At 58.7% G+C, this 13,495-nt stretch overlaps 2 protein-coding genes and 2 non-coding genes across 4 annotated transcripts; all 4 read left to right on the forward strand.

Annotated features, from left to right (window-relative positions):
* Positions 1–6,692: 6,692 nt before the first annotated feature.
* LOC147362310 (large ribosomal subunit protein uL6) lies at positions 6,693–8,752 on the forward strand. Its single transcript, XM_086324270.1, has one exon. It carries the CDS (start codon positions 8,083–8,085, stop codon positions 8,659–8,661), a length of 579 nt encoding a protein of 192 aa, XP_086180396.1. The 5' UTR covers positions 6,693–8,082; the 3' UTR covers positions 8,662–8,752.
* Positions 8,753–9,429: 677 nt separating this feature from the next.
* LOC147362311 (uncharacterized) lies at positions 9,430–13,273 on the forward strand (the record flags this gene model as incomplete). Its single annotated transcript, XM_086323914.1, has 5 exons — positions 9,430–9,770; positions 11,215–11,232; positions 11,395–11,462; positions 12,216–12,220; positions 12,709–13,273. Coding segments are annotated over 5 exons (534 nt in total), but the record flags the coding sequence as incomplete, so codon positions are not given.
* On the forward strand, positions 10,185–10,316 carry LOC147362312 (small nucleolar RNA SNORA17). Its single transcript, XR_015137514.1, has one exon. It is a non-coding gene; the product is annotated as a small nucleolar RNA SNORA17 (small nucleolar RNA).
* LOC147362313 (small nucleolar RNA SNORA43) lies at positions 11,347–11,480 on the forward strand. The gene has a single exon (XR_015137508.1). It is a non-coding gene; the product is annotated as a small nucleolar RNA SNORA43 (small nucleolar RNA).
* Positions 13,274–13,495: the final 222 nt, after the last annotated feature.

A 13,495-nucleotide genomic window follows, 5' to 3' on the forward strand; every position in this document is an offset into this window, starting at 1 on the left:
AGGGACGCAGCGCCAAAAGTTCGTGGTCCTCCCGGCGCCGCAATCCAGTCTGGCAGGTGAGGGGCCCCGAGGGAAAAGTCCGAGTCTTTGGTTCAGAGGCCAGTCTCTCCTGGCATCCGACACACTTCTGAAACGGACGCGGGTCCCCGGCCGCTCCAAGATCAGGGGCTCCCGGTTCTCGGCAGACAGGTGTCACCCCGAGCTCCGTCCTCCAGCCCTTAAGGGCGCTTCAAACGCCGCAGCGGACGCAGGGCTCGCAGGGCAGTGCGGGGTCTAGGGACCTGGCGCACGGGGAGCCGTCGGTGTTGCCCGAGCACGCGCTGTCCGCAGGCCCGGGCGCGCGCCTCGCAGTGGACGCGACGCCCGAAGCCCTGCTCCGGGCGCACCCGAGTCCCCGGTTGGAGGGAGGCTCGTGAGCCCCAAGCGCGACCCCTCCACTCACCCAGCGGGGAGAGCCCCGTCAGCATCCAAACTGGGCCGAGCAGGTGCGGGTCCACCACCAGCCGAGAGGGACGGCTGGGAAACTGAGGCCAGAGCAGGCAGGGTCTGCCTGGGGCCACGAGGCACCACCGGGTGGGCAGAGTCCAGAGAAAAAGAGGGGGCTCTCGCCTCCCAGGTCTTCTGTAGGATGAGTCCCTCAGCTCTTGCAAGACCCCTGCCCACCCCTCCCAAGTGGGATCCGTTCCTCGGGGCGTCCCTGCAAGGGCGCAGGTGTGCACACGTACACACCAACACACACACTCACTCACTGCCCTGCCAGGAGTCAGAGGGGAGTGCACGCAGAGGAGCTAAGAAGGATAAGATGAAAGAGCTTGGGGGCAGCTCTGCCAGGGGGCAGGGGCATCCTGTATCCTAGCAACATTCTCGGCCCCTAGCATGGGGAGGGGAGACGCCAGGCTGCTGGTAGGTGGTCCCCACGCTTCTCAGGAAACTCCCTCAGCCGGCTGTCCACACGGCTCCTCTAGAGGACGGGGCTCTGCGATCTTGTGTCCATCGCTCCGAGCATATAAATGAGTATGAACCCCCTAGAATGTTGGGGGGAGCAGAGAAGACCCCATTCTCTGAAATTGGGGTTCTTGACAAGGTGACGCCAAGGCTGGCACAGCTGGAGAAGTATCACTCGGTTTTCCATTGATGACCACCTGTACTTTGGGGGTCCTTCGGGTCGTCGGTGGAGACTGCAGGTCCTATCTCTCTGGCCCCTGGGGCCCAGGAGAGCTGGCGTTGCTTCACTGTGTGGATCAGCGGAGCCTCTCTGGGCAGGGGCGCCTGCCTTCTCATCCTCTCCCCCGCCAACTGCCCAGGGTGAAACGAGGACTCAGTGCCAAGCCACAGACAGCAGTCTGTGGGCAGGGCAATGACCCTCATGTTAATAAATTGCGTCCTCAGTGTTGTGGTCCATGCTTAGGTAGGGAAAGAATTGCCAGACAAGAGACAGGGTGAGACAGAATAGAGTTGATGAGAGCGAGAGTTGTGTTAGGACGGCGGGCCTCCTGACAGAGCCAGCGACCGTCAGAGATCATCTGCCTGTTTGTTTGTTTGTCTTAAATTCTATTTTTAAAATCAGAGGATAATTGCAACATTGTGATGGCTTCTGCTGTACATCAACATGAACTGGCTGTGGGTTTGCACACGTCCCCTCCTTCCTGAACCCCCTCCCACCTCCCTCCCCACCCCACCCTTCTAGGCAGTCAGGAGGCACTGGCTTTGGGGTCCCTGCGTCATGCAGCCACCTCCCACTGGCTGTCTGCTTTACGTGTGGGAATCTATATGTTTCAATGCCCTTCTCTCAGATCATCCCGCCCTCTCCTTCCCCTACTGTGTCCAGGCAGGGAACAAAGGAACGGGTCAGGAATCTTGCGAGTCATTTGCTGATTGGGTGAGGTACGTATAATTTCCTTATATGGGGAAGGAGGAGAACAGGACGGCCTTACATGAGACAAAAATGGATAAGCCATACTGTCCAGGAGGGCTCAAAACTCCTCAGCAGTTGCAACCTGGTGGAAAGGGCGATGGGGGTCTGGCGCTTTCTGTTCTGCGAGGGCTCAGTGAAGCTGAGGAGCAGTGATTCTGACCGCCGGGAACACTGCCGGCCTTGGTCACTGGGAGCTGAGCGAGCTTGACCTGGGACCACTGCTCAGCTATAAAGTGGGTGAAATCACGGAGTTCCCAGAGGGCCCCTGATGACAGTAAGTGCCCCAATACACCCTCATCTGGGTGGTGGGCTTCCTCCGGCCCCCACCTACACCAGCCCGGGCTGCATACAACTTCTGCCTGGGGTCCTGTGAGAGACGAATGTGGGGGTGGTGGGAAAGGGTGGAGAAAGAGGAGGAGGGGCCCCAGACCTTCTCCCTGCCCTGACCGGGTGTCTATTGCCCCCTGCGGGTCCCCCTGACCCAGCCATGCCCTGAGCTGGACCCTGGGATGGAGTCTGGTGACCAGCAGAGCTGGAAGGGGTAGATTCAGTGACCCTCGGGCCCCCAGATGTCCAACCCAGCCAGCCCAGTGTGCTGCAGCCCACCCATCCGGGAGGGTGGGCTCAGGGCCCAGGGAACTTGGGCGGCAGGGGGGGCCCCGGGGTGGGGGGAGTGGGGAGTGGTAGAGGGGGGCGGTGATCACAGAGCTGTTAGCAAGCGTCAGGACACACGACCAGAGGCGCATGTGCGCTGTGGGCAGGGTCACGTGCCCGCACCCTCCGGGATCTCTCGCAGACTCTTGGCCATGATCGGGAGGCCCGGCTGACAAGCAGGAGGGAGGCCAGTATGACCTCGAGCGAGTGCCCACTACACCCGTCCAGAGGAGAGAGCCTGGGTGCGTCCTCGAGGAGCTGGGCTGAGCAGGTCCCCGTCCAACTTGCCATGAGGCCCCGGCCCGGGAGATGGGCAGAGTCTAGAAGGACAGGATTGGTTCCCACTTCCCCAGCTGGCCTCACCCTTCTCCGGGGGTTTCCTCTGGGGTGAGAGCTCCTCAGGTCCTGGAGGACCCCTGCCACCCCTCCCATGGGGGCCAATTCCTCTGGGTGTCCCCACGAGGGCGCAGGTGCACGCGTGCACACACACGCTCACACTCACTGACTGTCCTTCTGGGAGTCAGAGGGGTGTGCAAGGGGGGAGGGACAGGGCTGAGGAGGAGGAGGCTGGGGACAGAGACAGTGAGCCCCCAGCAACATGCCCGGCCCATAGCATGGGAAGGGGGGCACCAGGGTGCCCACTGGGCCATCCCTAGAGAGGCCTGGGGAAGACAGGGTCTGGGTTTCTGTGTCCAGCACTCTGGGCACCGGGAGCTAGGATGAGGCTCCTCCCCAGTGTGGAGGGGCTACAGGAGAGGAGGCCTCAGCTTACTCCCCCGTAGAGGGGGTGCTTAGACAGGGTGGTCCCGGAGGCCCCATAAGATTGCGGGAGAGTCTGTTGGCCTTGCTCCTCTGTCTGTGACCCACTGTGCTCCGAGTCCTTGGAAAAAGCTTTCTGCTCCCTGAGGTCCTTCTGAGCAGGGGCAGCCTGGGGACGTGGGGGACTGGGGACCCGGGGGCGCAGAAGGGGGCAGGCACGGGACCACCATCGGGGACCAGGGACAAGACCCTCCTTGTGGCCCCTGGGGTCCTCATTTGGGCCCCTGGTTGGGGTGAGGAGGCCTCCGGAGTGACCTGAGCACGGGGACAGTGGAGGGGGAGGCGGCAAGGGAGGCGCTGGGGTCCCTCTCGCCCAGGAGCGGGCAGGCTCTGCTCCTTCGGGGGTGGGCCCTGGTGGAACCACTGCCTTGCTGAGTTTCTGTCATGCCCCGCCAGGCTCCTCTGTCCGTGGGGCTTTTCGGGTAAGAGTATTGAGGGGGCTGCCTTTTCCCTTCTCCAGGGGATCTTCCCAGTGTGTGTCCTGCATCGCAAGCGGATTCTTTACCCGCTGAGCGGTTGGGGAACCTGGACCCCAAACAAGGGATTTGGTCTCTGCTTTTCCTCCCTGGGGTTGCAGTGCTGGAGATGACCACGAGGGGGCAGGCAGTGCCCACTCTGCTCTGTGGAGGATAGCCCAGGGTCATTCTGGGCATCCCCCTGCCTCTGACTCAACAGGCACCTTTTATTGTTAGTCTCCAGGCCCACAGTGTCAGCTGCTCAGAGGCGGGAGGGGGCTCTGAGACCCTCTGTTGATGGTTCAGCTACTGCCTGGGGGTGGTGCTGACACGACAGATGGTTCCTGCCCTGCAGGAGCTCACGGCCTGGAGGGGCAGGTGGACGAGAGCAGGAGAGCAAGTCCACGTGAGAGAAGAGCACGTGCTCCAGGGAACTGAGTCAGGGTCCTGGGGGAGGGCCGGGAGCCCTGGGGGTCTACAAGCCTCCACGGGACACCGATGCCATGACCAGAAAGATGGGGGCGGCCAGCCCTGCACGCTCGGAGCAGTGAGCTGGGGGCGGCGGTGGAGGGGGGGTTGGTCAGAGACTCGGAGGGAGGAAGAGATTTTGGCCAGAGGGCAGGTGAGGTGGGAGCTGGGGTGGCCGGAGATGGAGGGGGAGGGGAGGAGGGGGAGGGCAGACCTGGGCCTGGACAGATGTCCTGGGGTCTGTGCCCTGTGATGGCATTCCCCTCACTTCCAAGAGCAAGGGGCTTCCCCCGTGGCTCAGCGGTAAGGAATCCTCCTGCAATGCAGGAGCCACAGGAGACAGGAGTTCGATCCCTGGGTCAGGAAGATCCCCTGGAGGAGGGCATGGCAACCCACTCCAGTATTCTTGCCTGGAGAACCCCATGGACAGAGGAGCCTGGTGGGCTACAGTCCTCGGGGTCACAAAGAGTCAGAGATGACTGAAGCGACTGAGCACGCACACCCACGAAGGCAATCCCTGACCCTCACACAGCGTCTGTGTGAAATGCAGGCTCCGCTCAGATGGGGACCTCTGCCCCGAGGCTGCCCAGGAGGCTAGGCTGTGGTCCCAGCTGAGGCTCCATCAGGGCGGGTCTGTCTCTGAGGCCATCGGTGGACTCCGTATGGATGGGGGTTCAAGACTTTCCTGTCTGTGGGCCGGGACCCAATGTCAGTTCTTTGTACTGGAGCCTCAGGGCACCTCATAACCTCTGATCCTGCCTCTCTAGAACACTGCATCCGAGACAGGGAGACAGAGACAGGAGAGAGGAACCCTAACCCTAACCCAGGAGGAGGGACCAGGCAGAGTCCCAGACTTTGCATTAGTGAGTCTTGGAAATGACAGCCCATTGCTTTTGCCCTATTCTGTTCATTTGAACCCAGTCCCAAAGCCCCTCCACCCTCAGGGAGGAATCACACAGGATGTGGGCCTGGAGGCGGGGATGCTGGGGGCTGTCATGGGGCTCACCATCCACAGGTAGAGGGGGGACAGGAGGACCTTACCCACTTATCACTCATCTGTGGGGTAAAGACTGAAGCTAACGGAAAGGCAGGGGGCAGAGGATGAGATGTTACCTAGCATCACGTACGCAATGGACACGAACTCTTGGAGACAGTAGAGGGCAGAGGAGCCTGGCGTGCTGCAGTCCATGGGGTCGAAAAGGTCAGACGCAACTTCGTGGCTGAACAACTACTGCAAGGAGAGTAAATGTAAGAGAATGAACTCAAAGGAATTAAGAATTAAAGAAGAAAGCCTTCCCACCCCAGCAGGCAGTGCCCCATTCTCACCCCACCCACCCCTCGTGTGCCCTGAGCCATGGTGGGGGAGGAAGATTCCAGGGCATGTGCTTTTCCGGAACCTGGTTTCCCCTGGTGGACATCGGCCAGTCCATCCGCTTCCTCTTCTGAATTTTCCGGGGCCCCTGAATCGTGTAAATATTGAGTCCCTTTCTGATTCTTCTCTCCCATCGCTGTGGTGAAGGGAACAGGTGAGTCCATAAATCTTTGTTTAGCTCAAACCCCCAGAAGGGAGACTCTTGGTCTAAGGCAAACATGATTTTAACAGTGGTCAGGGTTTCCAAAATCTGAGGTCTTCTTGGCCACTCTGAGCCTCGTTTGGGAAAGCAGGGGTCCACATGCTGGGGCTGAAGACCCGAGGAGGGCAGCCGACAGGCTCGGCCTGCAGTGAAGGCAACCCAAGGCCAGAGACCACTGCTGCCGCCGCCCACCCCAGGGCTTGGCCTTCTGCTGCTGGTGGCCTATGTGCAGCTCAGAGGCAGAGCCTGAGGGTGAGAGGGGAGGGTCAGGGGGCGGAGAGGGGGCGGGGTGGGGACGCAGGGAGCAGCCCCCAGAGGCTGATGTTGGGCCAGGAGCAAGCACGGGGCCCCACCCCACCCCGGGCCCCAGTTTCCAGAGCTCCAGCTCAGACTAGTAACCCCGCCTAGGCCTGGGGGGGCACCTAGGGTGCTGAGCTGGGGTGCGGCAGAGCCGGGTGACCCTCCTCTGCCCCCCCCAGGAGCTGTTCAAGAAGGTGGTCCCCTCCCACTGCCTGGGCTCCAGGAGGGCAAGGAGCACCTGGCCCCCACCGTCCGCACCACCGCCACCCGGTTCAGAAGCGTGGCCCACCGGGTCATCACCTCCTGCCTCCGGGACCGGAGCGTGTCGGCCCGCCACAGGGCCAGGGTGGTGGAGCACTGGATCCCAGGGGCCAGGGCATCCCGAGAGAGGGCCCAGGAACCCCTCTCCAGTTCTGGAAGCTTCCTGTCCTTGGAGAATTGGGTCTGCAGCTTGCCAGCTGGTCACTGTGGCTGCTGGGTGGGTAGGAGGGGAGGGGTCCTTCCGTCCCAAAGCCAGCTCAGCCTGCCCCCACGAAACCAGGCCCCACCGCTCACTGCGTGTGCACCGTGCTTCAAAGGGAGGGCACCCCATCTGCCCAGGAACGCGGTGCCACTGGAGCGCTCTCGGTTAAGTGGCCCGAGGGGCTGCCCTGGGAGGCAGGTCTGGGACTCCCCACTCTGGCCCCAATCACAGAGAATCCTGTTAGCGACACTTTTCACAGCCGTGTGGCCCAAATTGGCCATAACCTGTGAGCTTGTGAGAGTCTCAGGAAGATGAATCCATGGTGGGTGATCCTTGACCCCACCTCAAGGCTTCCCCAGCGCCCCCGGGCAGCCCCCATCCCAAGTCAGAGCCAACACCGAGGTGACCCCTCCTGAGCGGGGCTTGACGGACGTCTCTACACTGTAGGAGAGGTGAAGAAGGCTTTCGCAGGACCTCAGACCCACCCTGGGGGCAGGGGCTCCAGGGGGCTGTGGCAGAGGAGCAGCACAGACAAGCCTCCCAGAAAGCGGAGGCCCTTCTGCGGGGGACAAAGAGCTGGCCCCAGGGTAGGGACGCGCGTGGGTGGGGCAGTCCCTACGGCAGGCGTTAGTTATCAAGTGCCTCTGGGCTTCGAGCTTCCCTACTGGCTCAGATGGTAAAGAGTCTGCCCGCACGGCAGGAGACCGGGTTCGATCCCTGGGTCAGGAAGATCCCCGGAGGACACACACACTGGTGCTTTTGTTGTTGCTCAGCCATGTCCGACTCTTTTCGACCCCGTGGACTGCAGCACGCCAGGCCTCCCTGTCCATCACCATCTCCTGGAGTTTGCTCAAACTCATGTCCATCGAGTCGGTGATGCCATCTCATCCTGTCGTCCCCTTCTCCTCCTGCCCTCAATCTTTCCCAGCATCAGGGTCTTTTCCAATGAGTCAGCTCTTCGCATCAGGTGGCCAAAGTGTTGGAGTTTCAGCTTCAACATCAGACCTTCCAATGAATATTCAAGATTGATTTCCTTTAGAATGGACTGGTTGGATCTCCTTGCTGTCCAAGGGGCTCTCAAGAGTCTTCTCCAACACCACAGTTCAAAAGCATTAATTCTTCGGCGCTCAGCTTTCTTTATGGTCTAACTCTCACATCCATACATGACTACTGGAAAAACCATAGGCTTGAGGAGACGGACCTTTGTCTCTGCTTTTTAATACACTGTCTAGGCCAGTCATAGCTTTTCTTCCAAGGAGCAAGCGTCCAAGTGTTTTGCAGAAGCTAGCTCGTGCTGTCCCGCCGCCCACGGAAGGCAGGTCCCACCCTACCGTCGGAGGCGCGGGGGCCGCGCGAGGATCGCCCCTACCCCGGGCGCTGCTGGCCAGAGGACGCGAAAGGGGAGCTCAGCTCTTTGCCGCATCTACTGCGAGAATGAAGACCATTCTCAGCAACCAGACTGTCGACATCCCAGAAAATGTCGACATTAACTTGAAGGGACGGACAGTTATTGTGAAAGGCCCCAGAGGCACCCTGCGGAGGGACTTCAATCACATCAATGTAGAACTCAGTCTCCTTGGGAAGAAAAAGAAGAGGCTCCGTGTTGACAAATGGTGGGGAAACAGAAAGGAACTGGCCACTGTTCGCACAATCTGTAGTCACGTACAGAACATGATCAAGGGTGTTACACTGGGTTTCCGTTACAAGATGAGGTCGGTGTATGCCCACTTCCCCATCAACGTTGTTATTCAGGAGAATGGTTCTCTTGTGGAAATCCGAAATTTTTTGGGTGAAAAATACATACGCAGGGTTCGAATGAGGCCAGGGGTTGCCTGTTCAGTATCTCAAGCCCAGAAAGATGAGCTGATTCTTGAAGGAAATGACATTGAACTTGTGTCAAATTCAGCTGCTTTGATTCAGCAAGCCACCACAGTTAAAAACAAGGATATCAGAAAATTTTTGGATGGTATCTATGTTTCTGAAAAAGGAACAGTTCAGCAGGCTGATGAGTAAGATCTCAGTGATCCTGCTGCAGAAACAAGATAGATGGTTCTATGGACTCAGTTGTGATGTTTTAAAGAGACAATAAAAACTCTTGATTTGAGATTTTTTCCTACTGATTATCATTTCAAACTATTTGGCCAGTAAGCAGTTAAGTAAATTCTAGTGTGTTAAAAACAATAACAGAAGGAATAGGAGTGGTTGATTGATTTTGTTGTTGTTAGAAAGATGTTAGCAAGACTTAATGGCAGAGGGGGCTTGAAGGAATACCAAGGACATTTCAGGCAAGAGGAATATGGTTATCGTGGGAAGAACTTTCGGAGATGCCCTGAAGGTATCTAATTTTGCAGTGGCACAGATTTGAATATTTGTGAGGCAAATGCCTGAGTCACAGTAACTGAAAAAGCAATTGAGAAGTGATACTGTCTTAGTAAGAATTAAAAGATGGAGTTAATTTGTATTTATGATAAACATGGTTGCTGTAGTCTAAGGTTCTCTCAGTTATACTCAGATTTCAGCCACATGTATATCCTAGTCTTTGATAGCTTTAAAAAAACTTAAGAAACGTTCCATGTGTCATACTTAAGATATACTACTATACAGTAGAGTAGGGTTGCCCCTAAACCTGCGGTCCTCCCCTATCTCATTTGTTAGAAACTCTAACCGTGTAATTTCTCAGGCAAAACATTTAACTTTGTCTTACATACTGTGTCTAGTCCATCAATAAAATCTGTGGGCTTACTAAGATCTTGGTTTAAATAAATGGAATTAATTTAAAAAAAAAAAAGAAAGCGGAGCTCAGCCAGGGCGGCGGGCGCCACGCAGGCGGTGCGGCCGGGAGGGTCCGCTAGATGGCGCTGCGGCGCCGGCGAAGTCGGGGAGGGCGCGGGCTGGGCCTCGCGGGCCGCCGTCCGCGCTATAAAAGGCGCGGCGCGCGCTCGCGCGGCCTTTTCGGGCGGCGGGGATGGAGAGTCGGTGGGATCTCTTTACGGCCTCTGGACTGGAGGCCGAGCGCCCGCCCGCGGCCGAGCCCCGCGCCCGGCGTCTCCGCCCGGGGTGCTCTCCGCAGTTTCCTGGCTTGAAAGCCTCGGGAACATGGCGAGGCAGCGGTGGTTTAACGGGTGAGCTGGGACATTAGGGGAACGTGCCGCGTCTGGTTTTGTCTTTAAACGTATTGATCGCCTCTACTGGGCCCTGTCTCAAAGCTAGGCGGTCTACGGGTTATTCGTGGGTGTAACGTAGCGGGTGTGGGAGCGGGGCCCCCTTCCCGCAACAGTGGGGAGGGGGCGGCGGCATGCCTAGCGCGGCCCTTCTGTCCCCTGGGGTCTGCACGCTGTATCGTAACCTCGGTCTTCCACACAGCCCGAAATGAAGCAGGGGTCAAACGGAAGGTAGCTGGTTTGGCGTGCAGACAGGTGTAGGCCTGGAGGTCGAATGCAGCAAAGCCAAGCCTGGGTGGAGGGCCTCGTTGCGCGCTTCGCAGGCGCATAGGCAGTCTCGGGACTCGGACCCACGGGTGTCGTGATCTTCCCCGCACTGCCCCTAGAGGCGCTGCAGGCGTGGCTGCCGTGTCACGTCTGCGTCATGAGGTGGCAGAGAGGAAAGAGGCTCGGTCTACGCCCAGTGTTCTGGCCGGTGGACATCTGGATGATTGATAGTCTGACACTTGACAAAGTGCCTACCGAAGGTGGGTGTGTGTTGCTGTAAGAACGCCTGAATTCTCTCCTGGCGCTTGGCTGGGCCCCAGGACACCCCGAGGTTGCCGTGTGAGGAGCGGCAGCAGGTGGGTGTTTGCCCTCTGGCTGAGCGACCAGCGGGAAAGATGGGTAGGTTTCAGTAAGGCCGACCTACTTGCATTACAGAATGGTGGCACTAAAACTTCCCTTTCAAAGGTGAGCTCAGTGCCACCTAGCAAGTGACATAATTTAACTTGTTTTAGGCGGATTAAAATGTTACAGGACATTCACACGTGGTTTTTCTGCCTCTTAAAAGAAATTTTAAGATAGATTGTACAGCCAGAAACTCTTTAAAAAAAAAAGTTGCCAGATAGACAGTTCAAAGACCAGCTGCAGTAGCCTACGGTGAGGCCTGTGTAAATTCCAGAGCGTTTTTTCCTGTCGCCTTGTTAATGGTACTTTTTTTCTATCCAGTGTCTCACTGGTGGCTCCCTGGGAGAGAAGGTGCAGAGATTTCGGCGGGGGCGGGGGTCCTCTTGGATGGGCTTCCTAGGTGACTCGGTGGTAAAGAATCCGCCTGCCAGTGCAGGAGACCCAGGAAACTTGGGTTCAGTGCCTTGGTCAGAAAGATTGCCCAGAGAAGGGAATGGTAAGCCACTGCGGTATTCTTTCCTGGGAAATCCCTCGGGCAGAGGAGCCTGGCTGCGCTGTGGTCCCCCGGGTTCATCAGACGCCAGCCTACTGCGGCTGTTGGCGCAGGCAGACCGTGTCAGCCTCAGAGCTGACTGCCAGGGGTTCCGTGCCAGCAGCCCCGTTTGTTAGTTTTAAATGCTCAGTAGTAGCTTCTCTTCGCTGATTCTGGACCAACCATTCTTGTTATTTGATACAGGAAGGATGGTGACTGTTAGCCTGTGAACGAAAGCGAGAGTGAGCCGCCTCACGCTCCTGACCAAGGTAAGTGGCCGTGCTCTTCTGAGCTGTTTGGGGGGCCTCGGGGGGGGGGGGCGGGCACTGCCCTGCAGATGCCGGATTTGCCGGCACCACGGGTGCGGCCGCCCTGCTGCGCCAGTGCCGTTGGGGCAGAGAGGAAGCGGCTATTTCTACGCTCAGTGCTCAGAACCGTGGGCACTAAGAATGGTTTGTAGCCGAACATCAGTGGGCACCGCATGAGGGAGCCCCTTGTTCCCACGTGTACAGAAGAGAAGGCTGGGGAGGACCGAGGGAGCGGACAGGCACACGGCAAGCTTGGGTCCGGTGGGATTGACCAGGAGACGTGGGAGGACATTTAGGCGTCCTTGAGCACCTGTGACGCGCCTCCCTGGCTGGGGGCTGCTGAGCTGGAGTCCTGCGCCACCCAGCCTACAAACTCCTGACGTAAGGAGTCCCTTGAGGGAAGGCCAGAGGATCCGGTTGACAGCGCTGCTGCAGGAAAACAGGGTTTGGGAGGATTCGCTGATTAGATTCCATCTCACAGATCCCTAGGTGCAGCTGGTTCATGGGGGAGACAGCTGCAGGTGGGACTCTTCAGGACACGTGTCAGGGCAGGTACGTTGGGCAGGAGGCTGGCGGGGGCTCTGACACCTTCTGGACCCTCACAGTAGGCAGTGGTTTGCCAGAATCTGGGTGTGGGCAGTGTATGAAATCCTGGAAGGGAGTCAGGTCATTAGCTGACGGGGCACCTGGGCGGCAGGTTAGGGGTGTGTCGGGCGGAGTGTGTGCAGCCTGCTGGAATCAGTTGTGGGGGTGCTTTTGGGGGTGTTCGAGGCCCCAACAGTGAAAGCCACCCTGGACAGAACGGGAGGCAGGAAGCAGCTGGTGACACCCTGCTGGCAGGATGGCTCCCCTGAGCTCGGCTGACCCAGCCCTCACGCCCTATGGTCCCTCCCACAGGGCAGGTGAGGGCTGTCTGCGCAGTGTGTATCTGGTTGGTTTTTAAATCCAAGTTGGGTGTGTTGTTTTGTTTTTTTAAGAGTGATCTTGAACTTGTGGCTGCTACTAGATTTTTGCCCACACCTCCTCGTATGCTGCGGCTTCTCCACTGGAGTGGGGCCAGGGTGACCGTGGACTTGCCGCAAGTCAGACGGCTGCAGGTCGCAGCAGGTCCAGTCTGTCCACCTTTGAGCGGCGGCGGCATGTCCTTCCCCACCCTCGATGACCCCCGCTGGCTGGACCCCCAGAAACTGCGTGGAGTGTTCGGGGGATGAGGCTGAGGAGGCTTGTCTTTGCCTTCCGGAACCCCGCTCCTGTCCTGAGGTCTCCATCCAAGGTAAGGAGGCTTGACCAGGGGAGGGGCCTCGGTCTGGCCGCTCCAGCACCGGGAGGCACGCCTAGTGGGTCCCCTCGGTTTCCTGTCTGCAGGTGGGAACCCCGGAGAGCAGCTTAGCAGCTATGCGCCGCCGGACTCGAGGGCAGTACAGAGCCTGGGAAAGGCGCGGCCTCGGAAGTTGCTCTGAAGAGCGAGCAGGCTCGTCGCGTCGCGTGTTGAGAAGCAGCAGTGGTGTGGATCAGCAGGGTTGAGGCAGCGGCTGTGCGCGTCACGACAGAGACGTGAGCAGAGGCCGCGTGGCGCCCAGGGAGCCAGCGATGACAGCCCGGCAACGGGCGGGGCGGGGGCAGGAAGGCGCCTGAAGGCAGCGGTGTCCGCCTGCAGTGGCAGCAGCCCCGCAGGCACCCCAGGGCATGGTCCTGAAGTCCTCCAGCCGGGAGGTGCGGGATCTTGTGTGCAGGCCCACCCCACAGGCCTGAGCTGTCTGGATTACCCCCCAGCCAAGGGGAGAATGTCGATGAGGTTTACGAATTAGTCCTGAGAACGAGTGTCTCACGCTGAAACCTTGGGACCTGTGTTTCCAGCACAGGTTGTGACAGTGAGTGGAAAGATCTGTCTTGGTGAAGGAGCATGTCCCCATGTTGGCAAAACTATAAAGAATAAACGGATCTTGAATAAACTACCTTGACTTGCCTTTGTCTGATCAGCCAGGGCCCCAACAGGAGCTGAGGGTGTGAGGGGTCAGGGTCCTGGGCTCTTTTCCTGGACGATGGTAGCTTTTTGAAGTCGGTGAAACCCGAAGTTCTGCAATTGCGTGCGCCCCTGCTTACGTCCCCGTCCACGTGTGGTCCAGCTCAGGGCTGGTCACCTTGCCCTTGGCCCCAGTCAGCAGCCAGCTGCCAGG

Source organism: Bos grunniens, chromosome 11 (genome assembly GCF_055505025.1).
Source record: "Bos grunniens cultivar Pamir isolate PY7600 chromosome 11, Bosgru_T2T1.0, whole genome shotgun sequence".
NCBI classification, from domain to species: domain Eukaryota; kingdom Metazoa; phylum Chordata; class Mammalia; order Artiodactyla; family Bovidae; genus Bos; species Bos grunniens.